Source organism: Nanorana parkeri, unplaced genomic scaffold (assembly GCF_000935625.1).
Source record: "Nanorana parkeri isolate BGI_ZX_2015 unplaced genomic scaffold, ASM93562v1 scaffold1005, whole genome shotgun sequence".
Classification (NCBI taxonomy): Eukaryota; Metazoa; Chordata; class Amphibia; order Anura; family Dicroglossidae; genus Nanorana; species Nanorana parkeri.
The window spans coordinates 110,907-133,719 of record NW_017307273.1 but is presented as its reverse complement, the minus strand read 5'-3'; the positions used below and the strand labels follow the sequence as shown (position 1 = coordinate 133,719).

Below are 22,813 nucleotides of genomic sequence, written 5' to 3'. Positions count from 1 at the left end.
CAGGTCTTGCTCTCATGAGATGCAAGTTGAACAGAACCACATCCTGCAGTATGCCTGCAAATACGCAGGACAAAAGAATCATATCATTATTACCTCCACTTCTTCCCCAGTTGTGTACATTAGCTCAGTCACCAGTTTAATAGCAGCAGCCTCTCCACAGATATGAATTTCTTCGGCACAAAGCCCTGTTACACAAAAAACAAAGTCGTGACCATTGTCAGTGACAGTTGAGAAATTGCAGCTAGATTCTGTATCTATAAGAATAAAATATCCAGCTTTACCTAGGAGTGCTCTGGTCCAGGCCCAGCCCCTGCCAGGATCTCTTATCATCTGAATTTCATCTATCACAGCCACCTCATCTAAAAAGAATACAAAAATATTTAAAGAGCACACATAAAAAAAAATTTAAAAAAAATAAAATAAAAATATCAGAAGAAATGCTGAAAAAGAGAAATCACTGTTAAGATGGCTAAATTGCACAAAGTTTTATTCACTATAATAACAACAATAAAAATGATACCAATGCCATTATATATTGCGATTCATTGAGGCCTACCAAGCTAACACATTTTCTATAGCCTTCTGCTTAGCACCAGATCTTCATTCTATGAGATGGACCAGTTTAACTTTGGCCCTACCAGCAGGATATACTCGCCCTTTCTATGTTCCCTTTTGGGAACAAAGAAAAATACCTAGTACCTCCAGGTGTGGGGAAGCATGTGACAATGCTGGTCCACGGTATCAGACTGTTCCGCTCCCCAGATCTGTCACCGTGGAGGGGTCAGAAGACAATACTTAGACCTGTGTAAGCCCAAAGATGTGCTAGGGGCTGGAACAAAGCAGTTTTACATACTTGATCTGAGCTCCCGCAGTAGTCAGCGCTCACCTTTCTCCCCTCTCCTCCAGCTATGGAGTGTCCCTCTGTGTCCTCACCTCTAATGCAGGTCAAGGACCTGCATAAGACATGAGGATATCAGTGATCTTGGCTGTGGGGAGTGGTCTGGCAGTCAGGAGGGAGCCGGGGTCAGGCAAGTAATTCTGCTTTACTGCAGCCCCTAGACCAAAACAAGCACTTAACTCTTGCACTGAGGGGGGAACCGCACTGCAAAGGGTATGTTTTTTTATTTGTCTAAAGTTATTCTTTAAAGCTTTAATGTGACTTTATTCACTTCCCTGGTTCCTTCTTTCCTCCCTCATCAACAAATCAGATTTTTTTTTTAGTTAGATTTTTGCCCTGTTTAACATAGTATAGTCCTGGTACAAGTTTATACTTTGCTTTGACATATTAGGCACAGTGTGGCGCATAGATTCTTTGGGGTTTTTTTTTTCAGAATATTGTTGTTCTTTCAGTGCTTGCAGGTTTGTTCATTGTGTATTATATATTTTATAGGATGGTGTGCATAGCTTCCTGAAAATAAGCCTGTCTCAGTACTCTTTCAAAAGCCCTCAGCCCTGATGTAAGTAGCGGTCTGCCTCTTTGGAGGATTTATACAAATATCAAAATGCCTTCATGTGTGGATTATCAGTCTTGAGGAGTGTGCATTCCTAGGCAGGCTGCATTTGCATGCAGACCAACCTTGGCAACATCCACATGTGATACTAAGCCTCCAAGATTGAAAAAGCTGAAAGCCAATGAATGAATGGGGCTGCCTAGGGACAACAAGGCTGGGGAAGAATGGCCTTGATAAAGTTGTACATGTCCCCCAGCCAGGAAATTAGGTGGGCTCTATCTGACTTGCTGCAGCTAGTAATGTACCCTGAGAAGCTCACAGCATGCAATGACTCCAGAGTAAGCAATATTAGTACAGGAGAGGAGCCTATACAACTGTGCAAGGCTGAACATAAGGCTGGAATTCAGCTTTAAAACACACATGTACACAGACTCACACAAACACACATGTACACCTCTAGGAGTCCATGCACATTGTAAGATACAGGTCAGCTCACACTCCCATGACACCCTCCCCCAATGTGGATGCGAGGGAGGAGAAAAGAGGAGATGTGAGGGTGCAAAGATCCCCGACATATAGTTGTAGTTCACAGTGGGAACAAGCACAGAGGATAGCTACTTTTCAGCTCCCATAGGGACCATGGAGAAGAAAAGTAGCCACCCTCTGGCAGGAAGTTAAGCAAATTGATAAATAAATCTTTTTTTTAGCAGCATTTAAAGGCCTATAATGAAAACCTGAGTAATCCCATTATTACATGACTATGTTGTAGATCATATTTGTATTATTTAATTTTTGGGTTTAGTGTCGCTTTAAAGCTGCTTGACAGGCTCCTGATTATTGCAAATTATGGTTAAATAAGCTGCATTACTTGCAACAATGTGGCTAATGTATGGCCACTCAAATATTACTTACAAGGTGTATTCACACTGCACATCTCTATGGTACATGCTGCATGACTGGCTAGTCTTCCCTCTGGATCAACGTGTATTAGCTCCTCCCCTGTGATTAAATCACAGGGAATCCCCTAAGTAGAAGACAAACATTTTGTTACATACATACATAATCCTTTAATGCTGTAGAAAGAATATAGTACAAGATCATTGGGCATCATGCACTCACTGAAACTCCTTTCAAATCTCCCTCTTTTTTAATCACACAGGTAATTAAAATAATTCTAGTGGAATATGTAAGTGCCTTACCGCATCATTACTCCTCTTGTAAATCTCATGCGCAAGCAGCTTAAGAGGGCCGCAGTATACTCCAGACTTGGCACTGAAAAATCTCTGGATAGCATGGTAAGTTTTGCCACTGTTTGTGGGGCCAGAATGAAAAATGATCTTCCGCTGAATGGCTCTAGCTTCAGGATACCTACAAGTAGTAAAGACAATTTCAACAGCAGGAAGGAAAAGAGGGTAATGGCTTTGGATAGGTGCTAGTGGTCATTCTAGTTCATTTGTAGTTTAGCAACTAAACTGATTTTACGTTTAGCTTTGTCTTCAGAATCAAAACCTGAGAACACAGAGTATAGCGGCCTTACCAGTTTGGGGGCAATCTCAGGTCACTTATTTTGCGAAGATCATCTATACAATCCAGCATGGGGAATATCTGTTTGGCATGTCTCATGAAGAAAGGGAAAATATCATCAACATGACCTACAAAAAAAAAAAAAAAGGAATTTATTAGCCAATGCCAAGATTTTAATCTATATTATATTACTGCATAAAGGGTAGATGGTCAAGTCATGGAGTATTTCCCTGACTGGAGGACCAGTAAACATATCTGAAGAAACAATATACAACAAGATACAATTAAGTCAATTAAGCTATCCTGGTATCAGCTAGAGAAAGTCAATCTAACTGGGTTTGGCAGCCAGTACTATCAAGCTCCAGTTTCAGGAGTGGTACTTATGTGTTTATGTACATCAATAAGCAAGCTATGTTACTACAATTTAACAAATGAGAAAGTGAGGAAGTGACGGGTGTCATACAGAGGACTGAAAAGCACCACTCTGAAAAGAAGTCATATTTAAAAATCTTAATATAAATGGCAATCATAGTAAATTAACTGAAATAATGGTTTGTTTATTAATTAACATACATTTCAAAGTGATTAGGTTAATATAAAATATTTTTGCACTCACATGTAATAGCGTTATTAAAAAGGAAATAAACAAGTTTTGCTATAAATCAGCACATACCAACTCCACAACAAATATCATTGAGGACGATATGTAGATCCACATTCAAAGGGTCAGTTTCCATGACAAATCTTCGGAAGCTGATGAACGCTTGATGAAACAGGCGGGCTGTAAACACAGTTAAAACATAATAAGAGGGATTTATCAAAATTGGAGCAGACAGAATCTGGAGCAGTTGCCCATGACAACCATTCCGTTTCTCTCTTCAGTTTGTCCAGTTAAGCTTTGAAAATTAAAGAGAGAAGCTGATTGGTTGCCGTGGGCAACTGCTCCAGATTCTGTCCAGTTTATATAAAATTTCCCCCAATGAGTAGACTTCAACATTTTCTATCAGAACCAACTAACTCCAGAAGACAAACCAGATCTGATATTTCATGCTTGTACCGATATGCCTATCCTATACTGTATGTGCCCAATGCAAATAGAGAAAAAAAAACCTGAAAATAACTCTAAAAAGTGTCAGAGCTTTCTCTGCCAGAATGGCTGTAAATTCGGCCACAACAACATGGCATTAGACGCTGCTATAACTACTTTTTTGTGCAGGGTGAATGGTCCTGTCCCCTTAGCAGCTAGTAGTGGTTGAGCCTTCTGGGTCCCACCCAGAGAGCTCCGCTCTCTGTAAAGGACATGTTCAGCACGGTGATGATCTCACTTCTATTTCTACCTGGTTATAGGTGGGTTTGCAAAGGCATTTGTCGAACACAATGCAGATTTAAATCCTTTGCGGCTATCGTGAAAAATATTTAAATGAAAGTTTGTGTGGCTGGAGTTCAGGTTTAGGCCTCATTCACACGAGTATCGGGCAGCTCCCGAGAAGGACAGGTGCTCCGTGTGATTAGTACGCAGCCCCTGTCCTTCTCAATGGGACTACGCGGCTGTATGCTGCCCTACGCTCACCCAAAGTGCAGATCCGTACGGGTGCAGGTGTCCCGGCTCGGACACAGACAGGATCCCTCCTGTCAGCGTACGAGTACGGACACCCGCACGGACGTGCAGGCCGGATGAGCGTAGGGCGGCGTACGGCCGCGTTGTCCCATAGAGAAGGACAGGGGCTGCATACTAATCACATGCAGCACCGGTCCTTCCCGGGAGCTGCCCGATACGGCCGTGCACGCAGCACGGAGCTGTACATGCCGGCCTTTTTACGTGTAAATGAGGCCTTAATCCTCAATATTTAATAGGACAGGAAAGAAACATTTTAAGGACCCTTATTTATTTCAGATCCATAGAATACTAATGCAAAGCACCTTAATAATTGGAAAGACACTATACTATAAAATCAGGAAAGTGTTAATCATTTAACCCCTACGTGACTATAGTAATTTCAGAGGTATAATATTGGTCATACAGAATGATAAGTACATTTTTCGACTTCCCCCTACTAAATTGCAGTTTGCTTTCTTCTAGGACAGGCATGGCTTCCATGAAGTAGATTTAACACTCGCCATTGACACTAAGTAGTCAGCACTCTTGCCTTACAGGTGGTGTCCTGTCTGCATAAATGTAGTAGGTTTCCACTGTGTTTGTGTGGTTCTTGCGGGTGCTCCAGTTCCTTCCTACAAGCCAGAGGAATACTGTAGTTTAACCAGCTTCCAATTAAACGGGTCCTACTGTTTGTGTGCATATAACAGGAAGCAGTGAAGGAGAACTATGTGCTCCTCAGAAGGGGTGTTAAAACGAAACTTGTGGCTTTTTCCTGCATAGGCAAACCACAAGCTGCTTTAGGAACAATACTTAATTTACCAAAACTTCAATTAGAACATTTTAGCCCAGATTTAGGCCAACTCCAGGCACTTTGTCTCCCCTATTTAGACTGAGCGGGGTAGAGATATAATCTGTCAAGTTGGTATTGTGGTCTATGACCTCACTGGAGATTCACTACATTTCAATTCACTTCTATTGAAACAGGAAGTGATGGGAAATCTCTCCAGTTGGGGCACAATGACTGCACAAAAATGCTTGTTTTACAGTAAGATTGGTAAGCGTTAAAACCACTGTCAGGTTATTAACCGATTCGTGACGGGAGACGTACAATGTACGTCCATCCACAAAGGGACCAAATGACTTGTCACGTACACTGTACGTGACGAGTTATTTGCTGCTTTAGAGGGCTGTTAATCGCTGAGAATCAGCTTTTAACATTCATTAATGGATGCCCTTACTACAGAGGCATTCATTAATGAAAGGGTTAACCTTTTTCAGACACCCGATACCTTAATATCGGGTGTCTGAGAGTCAAAGCAAAGCGGACACAGATGCCGGCTTTTGCCGGCATTCTGACAGCTCGTATAGATCGAGAGATATCTCTCTCAAGCTATACTGGCTTTTTTTTTTTTCTTTCATGAATAGATACAAAATGTGTCTATTCCTACAATGTATCTATTCCTGGAAGAAGAATGTTTGTTTGCTGATCGTTGTTGCAACAATCAGAAAACATTTAGTAACAGCTGAATCCTGAACTGCTGCAGGATCAGTGTCACTAACTTATTATCGGCTGTTCTGAAGTTTGAAGCAGCCTGATAATAACCAAAAATTTATTAATTTATCATGCAGTAACAGTGAGATTAATTCACAAAATCTGCTTGATATAATTAAATAAATAAAATAACATTTTTAAGTTAAAAAAAAAAGTGAAAAGTGTAAAAAAAAAAAAAAATTGTGAAAAGTGTAAAAAAAATAAAAAAATGTGTAAAAAATAAAATAAAATAAGGGACAAATAAATGAATGTATTTATTGCATTTTTTTAGCTGTGCTGGTTTTGTAAAAAAAATACTACAAATCAAAACTGGGAAAAAAGTGTTTTTTTTAAACGGTTTTTTCCTCTTTTTTTATATTTTATTTGTCCTAAGTGAGGCGTTAGACGCACATATGTGATATAAATATGTAGCCCTATCTGTCCTCTAAAAAACAATATATAATATGTGTGGGTGCACTTTGTAAGAAAGTATATTACTGACGTGGAAGAATCACACAGCAAAAATGTCAAAAGTGTGTCAGTCATTTACGAACAGAAACTAAAAACAAGCTCAGTCATGAAGGGGTTAATACCATTTCTGTTTTTCTATGCGGGAGAAAATCACTCCACTAATTTCTTGCCCTGTTGTCACAGGGACAGGAAGTGAAATCTCCCAAACAAGACCACAGACAGCAATAAAAAACAAATTAACAGAAGTAAATATTCATCTCACATCATTCTATAAAAAAGTTTTAGGTTGGAGTAGGTTTTTTAATCGCCTCTCGCTCTGTAACATCCTGTCCTTACTGCAACATACTGTACTTGCAAAGAAATTATGTGAACTAATTTCTTACCATCAAGTCCATTGTCTGCTCCCAGCTTCTGTATTTCTTTTCTTCGGTAAAATCTGTTCAAAAGCTTCAATACTTCAGCTAGAAACAAGAAAGTCAAAAGAAATATTAACTGTAACAGTGAAATATCATCACTACCTGCAGCAGGCCACAGCACTCCCCATCAAACTTACATTTAATAAGAGGCTGGGTGAGCTCTGCCTCAATGCCTGAGTCTGGGATAACCATTACTCCTGATTTCAGTATAGCACAGTGAGGACCCCTCAGCATTGCCCATCCCCCCAGTGTCTGAGATTACCACTGTTCCTGATCTCAGCAGAATGTAGAACAGTATGGACCCCTCAGTACTCCCTATTACACCAATGTCTTAGTCATGGATACCCACTGTTACTGATCTCAGCTGAAAAGATCATGGTTCCTACTGTCAGCAGAAGATAGTACAGTGAGGCCCCCCTTAGTATTTCTCATCGCCCCAAAGTCTGATTCTGGGACACCCATGGTTCCTATTGTCAGCAGAAGAGAGTACAGCGAGGCCCTCATTACTCCTCATCCCCCCAATGTCTTGGATAGATACCCATGGGTCCTACTGTCAGCAGGAGAGTGCAGTGAGTCCCGTATTACTCCTCATCCCCGCAATGTCTGGGATAGATACCCATGTTTCCTACTGTCAGCAGAAGAGAGTACAGTGAGGCCCCTCATTACTCCTCATCCCCCCAATGTCTGGGATAGATACCCATGGGTCCTACTGTCAGCAGATGAGAGTACAGTGAGGACCCTCATTACTCCTCACCCCCCCTATCTCTGGGATAGATACCCATGGTTCCTACTGTCAGCAGAGAGTACAGTGAGGCCCCAAATGACTCCTCATCCCCCCAATGTCTGGGATAGATACCCATGGTTCCTACTGTCAGCAAAAGAGAGTACAGTGAGGCCCCACATTACTCCTCATCCCCCCAATCTCTGGGATAGATATCCATGGGCCCTACTGCCAGCAGAAGAGAGTACAGTGAGGACCCTCATTACTCCTCATCCCCCCAATGTCTGGGATAGATACCCATGGTTCCTACTGTCAGCAGAAGAGGTTATAGCAAGGACCCTCAGCACTCCCCACCACACTTACATTTATTAAGAGGCTGGGTGAGCTCTGCCCCAATGTCTGTATCTGGGATGTCTATCGGCCGTATATTCACAGGGATAAACAGAGATGTGTCCAGAGGTCTGCTGTTCCCATCAGAAAGAGTCCTAGAGGCTGACCTGATCCTGGAACACCCGGCCACCGAGCTGCACACAATCTCCCGCAGGAGAGGGCTCCGTGTGGCAGGCTGCAGGCAGCTTCGGGCAAGAAAGGGCATTCTCTGCACGAACATGACGGGGCACACAGGGGGGACACAACAACGGTGGTCATAAGAACTGCCTAGCGCTATACACGTTCCGCGACATCACTGTCCGCACGTCCCCGAAAGAAGCAACATGACACAGTCGCGCTCTGATGTCGTCATCACTGCCGGGAGGACCCTGAAAGGCCCTACATTTAGGCGACTAAACGTATGCCTGAATGACATTGACAGGTCGTTTTGCTTAGAATACAGAAATATGCAAACCAGGCTGTGATATGCACCTCGTGTGACCACAGCTCTGTTATCAGACAGGACGATCCCCTTCAGTGTTCTACTTATTGGGGTGACGATATATAGAACTCATCTAGGCATGGCTGTGTGTGCTAGTGCTGAAAAGGACGCAGTTATAGTGCATCTGAGTTTACCACTGATTTTATAGTGAACCCGTCACCACACGGTCACTTATACAGAAGAAACGCACTGGGAAATAGGGTCGCCACTTTTTCTTCAAGCGAAACCTGAACACTCTAACGACGCGTGGACATTTTTTTGGGAGAATGAGCCGTGGCATGTTCATATGTAAATAGCGCCGCCCTTTCATATGTAAATATCACAGTTGAGACTATTTTCGGTGGGGGGCCAGTAGCCCCTATCTTAATTTTGGATGCCCCTATCTGCCTGACATCTTGTGTCCCGGTTTTTCTGCTGCCATGAAACCCGGACATATCATTCAAAACCTGGACTGTCTGGGTGAATCCTGGACAGGTGGCAGCCCTACTGGGAAAGCAGAGGCAATATATTTACCTTCCCAGTATCCATCAGCCGCTGCAGGATTCCACAATTACAGGAGTGTAGAATACCTGCTCCCCCGCCACATGCAGAGGTTCCCCCGGCTGGCTAGAGAACATATGAGCCATCAGGAGAAACCACTGCATGCAGCGGGGAAGCAGGTGTTTAAATACTTGCTGTGGCAAAGCAAAATGTCTGCAATTCAACTCACAGACCACCAGGAAGTTAAGTATATTGCCTCTTCTGTACAAATTACCCAGTGGTGACAGTGCTGAATGAAGAAAAAAACTGCCATGTTGAAAACCCGGGACTGCATCGTGCCTTCTGAAAATGCTATTTGGCTCGTTATTTCGTTGGCTTCAAAAGTCTCAGCCGCTGACCCTGGAACAAGTATGCAGAATCAGATCCGGATTAAGGTCCTTTATGTATACCTTTTCCAGGTCAGTTATTCAAAAAAATAAAGTGAAGAACAGTGATGTAATTTTGTTTCTCATCCATTGAGGTACACTGGAAGCCTTAAATCTTCAGGGTGTACAGCCACCAACAGGAGCATTGGACAAAAAAAAAACCTGTAGATCAGCCCTGGATAATCCCTGTGACTACCATCATGGTTCAGTTTTTTGCTAGTGTCCTAGGAGGATAGAGGTCTTTTTTACTGTTCTGCTGTGGTAAAGACAATTTTTTTTAGCTAACAGATTTTTTTCATATTTCTAATCAAGATTCTTCTCTACATCTCTGCTGGGGCTTTGTCTCCGATTGCAGCTTCCCAGCATGGTCACACACCTATCGATTACCTGCAGATTTTCTATGGTCAGATGGAAAAAGTGCAGCAGATTCCTCCATCTACGCTAAACTGTGTGGATAGAGGAATCTCCCAATGGGCCAAGCTGTTCAGGTATTTTGAGAACCAGCGGGGCCGACTAGCAAGATACTGAAGCTCGGCCCAGTGGGGGATTCCTCCACCCACACAGTTTAACGTAGATGGAGGAATCTGTTGCACTTTTTCCATCGGACCATAGAAATTATCTGCAGATAATCTATAGGTTTATGGCCAGCTTTAGAGTACCGTGTCTGGACCCCGCTGGACTAGACATGCACGGATAGCTTGGAAGTGACCTTTGAGTACTGGGCTTGGGTCGGGCACTTTCCAGACTTTGTTCTGAAAAAAGCCATGTGGGATATAATTCTTTGCTCCAGTCCTGCTGCCCGCCTACAATGACTTTGGTCACCTCCAGCCTGCATTGACAAAGCACAGGTTTGCTTTATAGCAGAATTAAAGCTTCCAAAAAAGAAAACATTGCTAATTGATAGGCTTTACATGGCAGAAGAGTCCCTTCTGCCATTAAGGCTTCTTTCTAGCCATGAGCAATTACATTTTTCTGTACGCTGGGTCACACATACAGCTTAGCTCAGCCCACAGACAAAGCATTCGGAGATGAAGTAATTCCCGTGCGCATACCCTTCATTGGCTGGGGCCAAAGAATCTGAACCCGGAAGAGGACCGAACTAAAGATGGAAGTGCCAGAGAGGAGGAGCGCAGTGCTGGAGGGGAGTGGTTTGGCAGGTAAATGTGTCATTTATAATCGACCTATTTTCAAGCATCGACATCAGTGTTATAATCCTCTGAACGGATCATTGAATGCTCTTGTGTGTGTGTAAAACTGCAGGTGATCCTTTTACTCTATGTCCTTACACGATACTAAGTATATTTTGAAGTTTTCCGATTCAAGAAGCTGTAGCTGACACAAATTCACAGTATCTACCTTGAGTCTCTGTGACTGATCTTTCACTTATTGAGTTTTTCAGTCTGGGAAGTGATCCACTAACCCTTCCAATACAATCCCATTAACTGCACAGTTGCTGAACTATTTTTATTGACGGCCCGGGATCACCTGGGGATGCCTGGACAAAGTCCTATTTACTTCTAACATATGAGCTCTAGTGGTTCTAGCAATTGGATCGAATGATCTTAACCCAATTCATATATATATCAGGGCTCAAAATTTCCACTCGCCAGCCCGCATTTGGCGAGTGGAAATAAAGAGAGGGCGAGTGGAAATTCAGTCAGGCACGCGGTCACGGATCGCGTACCTGACTATGAGAGCAGCCGTCCCCAATGTGGACATTTTTTGTAATCCTACAGGAATGAGTGGATGTTGTATATGATTTGACAACATTGTCAATTTGTAAGGGTTTTTGGGATGTGGTGCAATATACTTGCGTGCAATTTATGTGATAAATTAATTTTTGAATTTCCTATATATGGTCTGAAGGAACTTCTTTGTTGGTTGGCACACTCCCTTAGTACGGACCTTTCTTTTTGTGTGTTTTATTATATGCTTCAGTTACAGACCTATAATCATTGTTTATCAATGAATGTGCTGCTGAGGGGATCCGTGGGCACACGATCTACTGGTTGTCCTCCAGGGAATCATTCATTATTTTGCAGTTCAGTAAATGTGCCATAATGTACTAATATGCAGTACATACTGCACATTATAGCTAAAAGCTCCAGGGGGGCTTTTATTTTTAGATTAGGCTGTACTGCCACTTTAAAGTGCATCTTTGTACACTATCCCTTTTCACTGCTCAATCACCAAACTCCCACAGTGTATGTTTCATTTTATCACATGCTCCTGTGTGGAGTAGAAACTGAGATACAGACTGACAGTTCACTCCTCTTCATTAATTTTATCTCTGCACTACACAAAACAGAGCTTCCGTTCTAGTACCTGTGCTGATTTCTGGGAGAAGGTGCCCCCTCCCTCTGCATTCCTGTGACCTCGATTGTATCTCAGACATGTCTTTCTATGACATATATCAGATAAGCAGGACCTATGGGCATTGAGCCTGCCCCTATTTTGTCTCCCTGTGGTCCCCACCCCCAAGGGATTTCCCTCTTTACCCATCGCTGGGTGTGCATCATTTAATTTACAACTTCATTAAAATACCTACTTCCCTGAGGAAGTGAAGTGCAAAAGGCATTGAACAGGGCCATTGCAATTCATCATCTGACGAAAACAGATTTTGTTTATGGGAACAAAACTGACGTTTCGAGATTTTATGTTTGTGCAAAGTATGGTCACAGTAATGGCTTAAGGAGGTGCCCCTGTAATATGGGGAAGTGGAGACACAAACACATCTTTTAATTTTTGTGATTTGTTTTGTCGACTTAGTGTATGTTCCTTAAAAAGTAGCATTTATGATGTCTCATTGGTACCTTTAAAGCCCAGTGTTTACAGAATAAGGTAATATAATTTCAAAAGGGATGTGGTGCTTGGACCACCCAACACAAATGTATTACTCCTATCTGGAAAGTGCAGAGACAGTGAGATAGGAGCCTGTCTCCTTTGATGGAGGTAATGAAGAGTGAACTGTCACAGTCTGTATGCTTTCTACTACACACAGAAGCATGGGATAAAAAGCAACATACACTGTGGAGTTAGGTAACTATGCAGTGCAAAATACTACAAGATGGGGCCTACTTAAAATTAAGCAGACCACTACTTGTAAAAATAAAAAATAAGTTGTGTTTGCTGCAATACTCACCTTAAATCCTGCAGTCCTTCACAGGTCTGCTTCTCCTCAAAATGGCACTCTCCTTCTGGGTGAAAGACAACGAACACCATTCAAACCACTTCCGGTGAGCTCAAGATGTCATAAGTAAACCGCCAATTGGTGTAATCACAGCACTAATGCACTGAATGACTATCACAGAAGTGCCATTCAGTGCAGGAGTAAGAACATCATAAGGGACCCATGAGGTCACTAAACCACCTATGAGACCCATGGGAGAGTGGAGGGGGAATAAAAACAAATGTATATTTCTATTTATTTTGATGTGCAGGAGCCTCTAAAGCTGGAGTTCTGCTTTAACCTTTTCCTTGGTTCAGGATCTTCTGGAATTCAATGGTACCATTAGGCTTTTAGAAGCCAGGAGTTTACAACGCAAAAAAAAAATCCACACACTGAAAAAGACGTTAGGTTTATAAGATTTTATTTAAGGAGTATTTTGCCTCAAAACATGGAAATATAAAATACTTTTACAATATTGTAAAGCAATTTATATATACTATGAGTAAGAAAAATAATATTTTGAAAAAAAAAAAAAGAAACAGTCCAGAAGATATTTAACAAAATTAATGCCTAACAAAAACAAATGATCAGGTTTATTAAGGTGTTTCCAGAGAACATAAAAAACAGAAGTATTTTTTTCTTTTGGAAAACTGAAGATATGAAGTGTTGGTTAGACAATGCTTTTCATTTGAACAGCGTCAGGTCAGAATCTGATGATACATTGAACACAATGGGTCTCATGCCTGAAGGAATAGCAGTTCTTGTTGCCTATGACAATAAGATTTTCCCTTCCACGGTCCCATACACCATTTCAATCATGTGTCAATATGATAGAAAAAAAAAAAAAACAACAAAACCTGGAAAAGCAAATTTTCCCCTAGTCATAAATGTGTACGTAACTTCTTATGACAGACTCTGAACTGAATGTTTGTGGGCAATAGACAGTGTTTAGAACACATTGGTAAAGGGGTCTAGTGATACCTAGTACCTTATTTTAGCAAGGTCTGGACATAAAAATCTAGAACAAGTTCAATTTAAAGTGTTAGCACAAGGATCCTTATTAACGCCATGCGATTGTATTTTTAAATCTTATCTGAAAATAACGTACTTTTCAGTGAAAAAGGCCCAGAGTTATTGGTTATCTAAGTGCAAGCCTTTGAAATTTAATACCATAGCCATAGAATAGGAGGGATAGACAAGCTATATTTTTCTTTGTTGTATTCATCTGCAATTTAAGGTCAGGTGATTGTATAACTGTGGCAGGAACAATAGGAGGATACATTTCTTGTTTGGCACCAGCAATACAGGGAAAAAAAAAAAAAGCTTGCCTGTGAACAAATATGTACAGCAAGTATATGTCCCTACATATAAGACGCTGGATGCCTTACACAAAACATAAACAAAAATATTTGCAGACGTGCAGAATAATGTCTACATTTGACAGAACATGAGATATTTCACATTGTATTGACATTTTCTGTGTGCTCAAGTGAAGAACGAATGAGCATAAATCACACTCAAGAATTTCTTCTTACACGCTCCAGAACTGCAAGAATGCTTGAAAACATTAGACTGATGACACATTGCAATGCCGCATACCCCAATCGGCTGACCATGCAAAACCTCCCACTGTTAGCCTAACTTCTTCTGTACACGGGCACCATAGAGGTTTAATAGAAATATATTTCAGGCAGTAATACAAGCAGTATTTTAAAATATAATAAATTGATAGGTTGGCTAAATGGTGTATTTATATTTGCTTAAATATCTTATTAAAGTATTGAAATGTTTACAAGTAAACCTGTGAATGCTGTCAAGCTTTCAATAGTCCAACCCTAATTTTAGGTTTGTTGGCTTTATAAAATGTACAACTGGCACTTCACCAAGGAGAAGCTTCTGAGCACAGAGTAGGTAAAGCATCACAGTCATTTATAAGTGTAGAGAGAGGGGGATAGCAACATGTCTGATTTAGTGCAGAACTACCAGGGGCTCACAGTACAAGTACTGCCTTGCTTTAGGTACACTGTGTAGATAGGTCCAATACACACAGTTGTTCCCTCTCGTAACATTCACAGTCACTTTACGGATTGGACAGCTCAGATTCTCTATGCTCCTCTATAGGTGTGTCCAGTACTTAGTCATCTATAAGAAGAGATCCAAGGACTAACTGATCAAGTGAGTTCTCATTCAGCGGAAGCACTATCAATGCCTGGGTCCCTGGAATACATTTATTTAACTGCTGAATGAGTTGGGAGTCTGGTCGCTCACATTTTCATCCTTTAAGCCTTAGAACTATCCATTGAGCCTGCCCATCATGGTAATGAGCCAAAAGTGAGGACCACAGCACCCAGACATTCTCAACAGAAGATCATGATCTGCAGATATTTTAGAGTGATACATACAGAGAGTGCTAGATTAGATAACGATATATAAAACTTCAAGTTTAAAATGTGGCAACTCTAAACTTAGTGGCCGTTATACATACAGTAATTGGACTTACGGTCTCAGACACAAAATGTTTTTATATGGCAAACCTATTCCATCACTCAGTTAACAATGAAAAAATTAACAAAATGTTAATGAAATATAAAATAAAGTGGCACATGTGACTCAGACAAGCATTAAATAAAATGAACACACACAGTGATGTCTTCAAAATGTTTAATAAAGCCTTCATTTCCAAAGTGAATCCTATAAATTTGGGTATGATTCACAGTGATGCAAGACCTGTCTGTTCAAAACAAAATAAAGATGGAATTCCAGCAAGATGAACGATGCAATAAAGTGGATATGACATACAAATAATAAGGCTCTTGTTTACATTTACATCATTCTAACATGCATGAAAAGAAAGTGAGACACCTGTTTTAGCTTGATGCATGTTCAATGCAGAATCCCAAAATTAAAAGAGTTATATAAAATGCTAGTTTGAGAAAGGTCCAGTGTTTCGGCAAAAGCACTTGGTATTTATATATGTACAAGTGGAATTACATACAGACCCGCAGAATGTTTAGTGTAGTATAATGAACAACAGTGTCAGATGAAGGTAAACAATGGGAGATTTGGCCTTGTTCTATCTGGTTCTGTCCTTCATCTCTTGTGGGCTACACAAACTCCTACATCTCCGGCTCCTCAGCTGATGCTTGCGGATCACTGGGCTCATAGCGTTGGTGGAAATTGGTTCTTTTCCTAATCTTTTCAGGCGCTTTTCTCCACAAAATGATCTCCTATTTAAAAGGGCAATAACAAAACATGTTTTTCATTAGATAATGAATAGAAAAATATATACCATTAAAGTATAACTGCACATTTGGTGCAGGTGCACTAATGCTGTATTTGCCTGCTAGTCTTAAACTCACTACGAGACCCCGTTCACAGTTGGCATGCACGCCATGTTTGTGTGCATTTGCTGCACCTCAGCCCATTCATTTCAATGGGCTGCTCCATGGGTTTCAAAAAAGCTCATGTACCAATTTGAGCTGCGAGCTTCACCTAGTTTTGACGGTGCATTTATGCAAGTTTGATTTTACTGGCCTTGTTTGGGGTGCCATTATTAAGTAATACCAAGTAATAGCACTGCAAGCATGTCACACGTTTGTAATAGGGATGCACCGATACTAAGTACTTGGGCGAGTAGTCGTACTCACCCAAATGCTTCAATACCTGAACTTTTGGTCAGAGGGAGATGGAGCCGGCCTCCCAGCCAATCAGGAAGCCAAGCGGCAGGTAATGAGCCGGCTTCCCAGCCAATCTGCATTGAGCCAGCTTCCCGGGCAACTAAGGCTGTCTGGGAAACCGGCTCCATGCAAGCACCAAAAGGTAAATAACTGTACTTGTATGCGAAAAACCGGCATCGGTGCATCCCTAGTTTCTGACGTGTTGCATCACACAACGCACAAGTGTGAACGGGCAATGAGACTGGCAGGGGGTGATGGGGGTACTACAACATTACTGTAACTGCATATATTCGGTGCCCTTGTTGGAGGGGTTACATTTGTACTTTATTTTGCCAGCCAAGCCTCTACTGGTGTTATTACTCTACTTCAGGGTCCATTCGCACCACTGTACTGCATTAGGGCACACGCCTTACATTACGTGTTAAGGTGCATTGCCGCACATTACCACTACGCAATAGTGTAAGTGTCTCCTATGAAAAATGTAGCTTAATTTTAGCAATTGAACTGTGAACATAAATATCCCATGATGTTCTATATGTGGAATTTTTCATAAGGAAAATAAATTAGATTTTCTAATTTAAAATGAAAGTTTTCTAAATAAAAAAAAAAAAAAGAACTCTGAACATATGGAGACAAGTAGCTCCAATTATGAAAATTCTAAAACATACGCAAGAACAAGGTTTCAGTTTTGGGTAGATGCCAGTGAGCTGAATTGTCCACTAGTTTCTTACATCTCTACATAAACACCTGGGTAGAGTTCCTGTCTCGGACCCTGCTATGACAACTATGAAGCCACGTAAACGCATGTTTTACATACTTCCTTTTATACAAAAGCAAACTAATGAATACACCAAACGTTACCTGTTGTTTGAAATATCTTCTGTCCTCCTCATCCACAAGGACCAAATTCAAGAAATAGCGCACAGAAAACTTCTTGTTCACATCTCTCATTGTGGGTGTAGGGTCATAACCAGCCAGAAACAGCCGGATGGGAATGGACTCTCCTAAATAATGATAAACATAACTACTATTGAGGAGAAATACAAAGGCTGTGCCTTTTACAATGCTACAGGCTTCAATATCATAAACACAAAAGTGCATGTTGACCAGAAGATCCTGCAATCTATAACTCTGCTAAAGCATTAACAGATACAGATTTACATACGAATGGCCTAAAATGTTTAAGAGAAAATCCAGCCTTATTCTGAACACAATGGGGAAGGGTAGAACCCTCTGTCAGGTATTGTGGCTCTCTGTGGCCCCCTATTCTTCCGGTCATGTAAACATAACAGCCTCAACAAGAAGTGAGTGGAAGTTTCCAGATTGACAGTGGGCTCTGCCTCTCACACAGCTGGGTGGATCTCGACAATAATGTCGGGATTCTTCCCGGCTGCGGCGGTCTCAGTATACCGCGAGCTTTAGCAAGCGATACTGAGCTTTTGGTCACAGGAGGACACTAGTTTAAGTCCTCCCGTGACCCTTAAGAGAACTATGGGGAAAAACCCATAGTTCTCTCTTAACTAAGGGTTGAACATTTTTTTTATTTTACTTGTTGGGGTGCTTTAACTGACATCATATGCAGATGGAAGCTCATCCTTTTGATATGCACCTCCAGCTGTCATGACCAATCTCCAGCAAATACACAATAGAGGGGAGCGGGAGTGGAGCAGAAGGACAGAGCATATACACTGAGTGGCCAGATTATTATGACCACCTGACGTTTGTAGGCTAATTAGCTATAATTTCACGCTGAAGTTGCTAGAGGACCAGACCATTATAAATAGGGAAGCAGGTTGTTTACCACGACAGTACAAGTGATTTTTTTCTGAAGATATGGGTAAACAACGCGATTTAACACGCTTTGAACGTGGGATGATTGTTGGCGCTCGGAGCCATGGAGCGAGTATCAGCAAAAAAGCAGAACTCGTTAAATGTTCAAGAGCAGTGTTTAAAGACTGGACTGTCAGCCAAAAATATGGGTCTGACCATGTGAATTGTGGTCGTCAGCGAATAGTCAATGTTAGTGCAGAACGGAGAGTGGCAAGACTGGTACAAGGCAACAGAAGGGCAACAGTGCAGTGTCAGATTCCTCGCATCACCTTTCAACAGCTCGTGGAGTCACGAGGCGGCCCAATGAAGTACTGATGGGGTGGTCATAATAATCTGGCCACTCAGTGTATGTCAAACACCCTGCGTATTAAATAATTGTTTTGGGTTTTTTGGGGGTGTGTGTAGTACAAGTAAAAGACTTTAGTTCAAGTGTCAGTAATCTGTGACCATTTAACCCCTTCATGACTGAGGCTTTTTTTTCATTTTTTGCACCCATGTTATATTCCACATTTTAGGCCTGAAAATTACTTAAAACCCCCCAACATTATATATTTTCTGAATGCCAAGACCCTATAGAATAAAATGGTGGTAGTTGCAAATTTTTATGTTGCGCAATATTAGCGCAACTCCTTATTAAACCCCAATATTTAGTGAAAAATTTAATTAAATGCCCCAAAACACAACAAAATACCCATTTTTTTAATGAAATATAAAAGATGAGGTTACAACGAGTAAAACGATACCCAACATGCCCAGGTTACAAATTGCGTGCATCCGTAAAACGGCGAAAAACCCCAGTACCCCAAAAAGTCCATAGAAGACGCTTTAAAAGCCCCCACAGGTCATCAATTTAGAGATACCCCAAAATACTGGCCCTAGAATTATTGCTCTCACTCCGGCGTGCGCGGCGATACCCAACATGTGTAGCGCGTTCGTCGTTTTCATACGTAGGCGCACCCGACGCGTGTTTACGTGGCGACGGGGGACTTTTAAATTTTTAAAATTATTATTAGATTTATTTTAATATTAAAAAATGTTTTTTTTACTTTACTTTGACTGCTATCACATGGGGGGGCTTACAAGCCCCCCCATGTGATAGCAGATGGTGGTGACATTATGTAAGTCGCCAGAATCACTTCTGTTGTAAAGCCGACAGTCGGCTCTACAAGTTTAAACAGAGTCCCGGCGGCAAAAGTCACCGGGAGTCTGTTTAAACAGCCCCGATGCTGGCGACGTACACTGTACGTCGTCAGTCACGAAGGGGTTAAAAACCACATAATTATTATTCACTAATTTATTAAATGTGTATTCACTAGTAATAACTAATCCAACGGGGAAAAAAATAAATCAAATAAAAATAATATATCATTATTACCTTTTACAGGTGCCCCATCCATAATTTCATATTTCGCAACAGTTTCTGTTTCAGTTGTAGTACTAGGTCCTGAAACACAAACAATGTATTATTCATGTTCCACTGTACTGAATAAAATTAAGGGTCTCATTCTCATAAAAACAAATCATTGTATTTCTGGATTATACTGACTACAACTAGATAAAGACCACCTCTTTATATTGTACGGGCATGTAACTGTAAATTATATATGTATAAAAACTAGGTTTTTTTTTAGTTTTTTTTTTTAATAGCAGAGCATATTGTCTGAACTGGTTCAACACCTATCAAAACAAGACTTCACCCACCAATGTGGGCAACCATGGCCACTACAGTAGCCCCCACCCAGGTTATTACAAACCCAACCATTGTTTGTTGATGTTTTCAGAGATGGGTGTAGATCGCAGTACTCCTGGCAGAAGCTATACAACTAAAAAGTTCAAAGTGATATTAAACCGACTTTTTTTTTCTTTTATAATTCTCCAGAGATTCAAGTCTACTTGTGTATCTTTTTTTTTTAAATGGTTTTTCCCCCCATTTCATTTATTTTTACTTGATGTACCATGGCCCCCTACCCTCCTGTTTACGGGCGTTTTCTATGCCTAGCAGGAGACACCCCTGCGTGCGAGCTCTCGGAGGGAATTGAGCTGTGCGCATCCATTGACACACACACCGCACTCAACAAGCCACTAACTCCTCTTGACAATCAGGTGCAGTAACCCATCGCTGCCCTGCTCTCTGTGGCCTCGGGATCCCTCCTCTAAATCTGGAAACTTTGGGACACACGGCAGATCTGGGAGCCAGATGTGAACATAGTGTGTCCCAAAGTTTCCTGATTTAAAGTGTTTGGAGGTGGGGGGGCATAGAAAGGTAGTGGGGCATTTATAGAGAATGCATGAAGGTAAAAAAAAAAGACCAAATAGCCTTTAGTACGACTTTAAATTCAGGTATGTTTGCCAATCGCCATCTCTCTGTGTTCTTCAACTTGTGCTGCTACACTTTTAGTTCAAAGCATCCTAGTCTCCCTCGGTATTACTTTAGGGAGATATACACACACATATATGAAATGGATCCAAATGTTTTTCTTACACTTGGCTAAAACACCCTCTTGAACATAGGGCTACACATCCCAGGAAACAGGTAGACTATGCAGAAGAATAAAAAAAATTAAAATACAGCTGGTGCCCAGCTACACTGTCGTCCTTAATCCTGTCAGTAGAAGAACATGCTAGCTTGCGCCTATACCTAAAACTGGCTCAACTCTATGTTGATTTGTCTAACCTTACCAGGAGGAGACATGAAGTTGAAGTCAAACACATTCAACTACCTTAACTATTATCAAAACTGTACCTTATGTGTGCATCACTGAGCTGCAGATCCTCCTTCTGGTGAGATCTTGGGGAAATGCAGAGTGGTGCAAATATCATCAAAAAGTAGATTCTGCACAGTGCTGGAGCATCATCTTGTGAAATTTGGGCTACTCAGCATTCCCAAGGACCTCAGCAGGTGGATAGTGATGACATCCCTCCAGTACAGAAGATGAAATGCAAGTATAAACTTCTTTTTTGCCACAATTTTGTCCCCCCCCCCCCCTATTTTAGTACAGTGTTTTACTATGGGTCCCTCAATAAATCAGCAGACCTTTCTTGCAGTACAAGGCCTGCTTTAATGTAAAAACAAACAAATAAACCCTTTACCTATTCCAGTAATTTCCTTTTTTATTAACTGTAATTCCATATGTTGGATTTTTATTCTGACCAGCAGGAAGTAGATCTTTCCCACAATAACATCTTTTAAGTGGTATCTGGGAAAAAGATGGGAAAACACCAATAAATAAATGTACTCAGTTATACCAACTTCTCAAAACGGTATTGTTGCAACAAATTTCACAGTATAACCAGAGAAAAGCTAAACAATAGGGCAAATAAAGTAAAGATCTAATTTACATGAATAATGACAAAAATATCCAACAGATCTTACGGTTTATTATTGCAACTAAAGCGTTGTCTGGGATTGTAATTTTTTTTTGTGTGCATTGCATGTTCAGCAAAATAACGGTACCCTTTCCCCAGGAAAGTGCTTTTTATTTACCGAGTTGATCACTCCCCCCTCCCAAAAAAACCACAATCAGGATAAAAGATACTATACTTTTCCACATTTATATTTTACATTGCCTATCCCTCATACAAACATTACACAGTCTTTTTGTGCAGTCTATGGAGTTTAGCATGCAACTTGTGCTCATGAAAATAACTGCAGAACAGCAATGGAAGAGCTCTGTATAAGAGGGACAGTGAATTTATGCTGAAAAGCATAGCTCTACTATAGCTGCCCAGGGTGGAGCTGTACAGGAGGTGCTGATTGGAGATTCGTAGTAAGACACCACACTTCATACATGAAGCTGCAGATAATGGGAACCCTTTGTTTGCAGCGGGAACATGTGAACACTGCCTCCTAGTATATACCGGTACTTTGCATTAGGCGTATCCATACTCACTTAGATTTGTTGTATTCAAATTCTATGTGCAAACAGTCCTCGATTCCAACTTCCATTTTGATGGAGTTGTTGACATCTGGATATGTAGCGAGTTGATGGACAATCAGATCATATTCCTTCACCAAGTCTGAAATGCGCCTCACTATTGTCACTTTAAGAAAGTACCTTCAAGACACAAAAACATGCTCATATTAACCTTTTCAAAACTAGAGCCTTTTTTTCCCCTTTCCATAATTTTTTAAATGCCCATTTTAGGGCCTGAAGATGACTTAACATCCCCCGAATTACAATTAGAGAAATCCTGTAGAATAAAATTACACAATATTAGTGCAAATGTGTATTAAACCTACATTTTCAGTTTAAAAAAATGCCTTTAAATGAATGTGCAATGCACATTTGGGTGAACACAACCGCTTACTCATTTTTGTGTGAAATGTTTCAATAATTAGATACCAAACATGTCAAGTCGCAAAAACCTCAAAATGTTGTGCGCTTGTGCAATGGTCAAAAATCGATGATACCCAAAATTTTACAAAAGCAATGCTTTAAAAGAAATTACAACTCATCAATGTAGGCCTAACAGTGAATGATGGCCCTAGAATTATTGCTCTCACTCTGGCATGGGCAATTAGCTTTATCCCCAGCCACAGTGGGCGCGGGAAGGACAGCTCTTAACCCAGAAGTGACAAAAAGCTTACCGTTTTCAGGTCCATTCACTGCAGGGACAAGCAGCAAACCGAGCCTGGGATACATGGCGGGA

General features: G+C 41.1%; 2 protein-coding genes across 2 annotated transcripts in view; both read right to left on the bottom strand.

Moving 5' to 3' along the window:
* SUPV3L1 (Suv3 like RNA helicase) overlaps positions 1-8,443 on the bottom strand; it is a 26,358-nt gene extending 17,915 nt beyond the window's left edge. The window contains exons 1-8 of the mRNA XM_018567081.1: positions 8,075-8,443; positions 6,958-7,035; positions 3,649-3,756; positions 2,989-3,103; positions 2,651-2,819; positions 2,364-2,475; positions 282-359; positions 94-185 (exon numbers count right to left, since the gene is read on the bottom strand). Coding sequence (XP_018422583.1) covers positions 94-185; positions 282-359; positions 2,364-2,475; positions 2,651-2,819; positions 2,989-3,103; positions 3,649-3,756; positions 6,958-7,035; positions 8,075-8,321 — 999 coding nt within the window. The 5' untranslated portion in view covers positions 8,322-8,443. The remainder of the gene's footprint in view (positions 1-93; positions 186-281; positions 360-2,363; positions 2,476-2,650; positions 2,820-2,988; positions 3,104-3,648; positions 3,757-6,957; positions 7,036-8,074) is intronic.
* Positions 8,444-15,303: 6,860 nt separating this feature from the next.
* VPS26A (VPS26, retromer complex component A) overlaps positions 15,304-22,813 on the bottom strand; it is a 12,883-nt gene continuing 5,373 nt past the window's right edge. The window contains exons 5-9 of the mRNA XM_018567080.1: positions 22,054-22,218; positions 21,254-21,360; positions 19,539-19,607; positions 17,195-17,337; positions 15,304-15,883 (exon numbers count right to left, since the gene is read on the bottom strand). Coding sequence (XP_018422582.1) covers positions 15,773-15,883; positions 17,195-17,337; positions 19,539-19,607; positions 21,254-21,360; positions 22,054-22,218 — 595 coding nt within the window. The 3' untranslated portion in view covers positions 15,304-15,772. The remainder of the gene's footprint in view (positions 15,884-17,194; positions 17,338-19,538; positions 19,608-21,253; positions 21,361-22,053; positions 22,219-22,813) is intronic.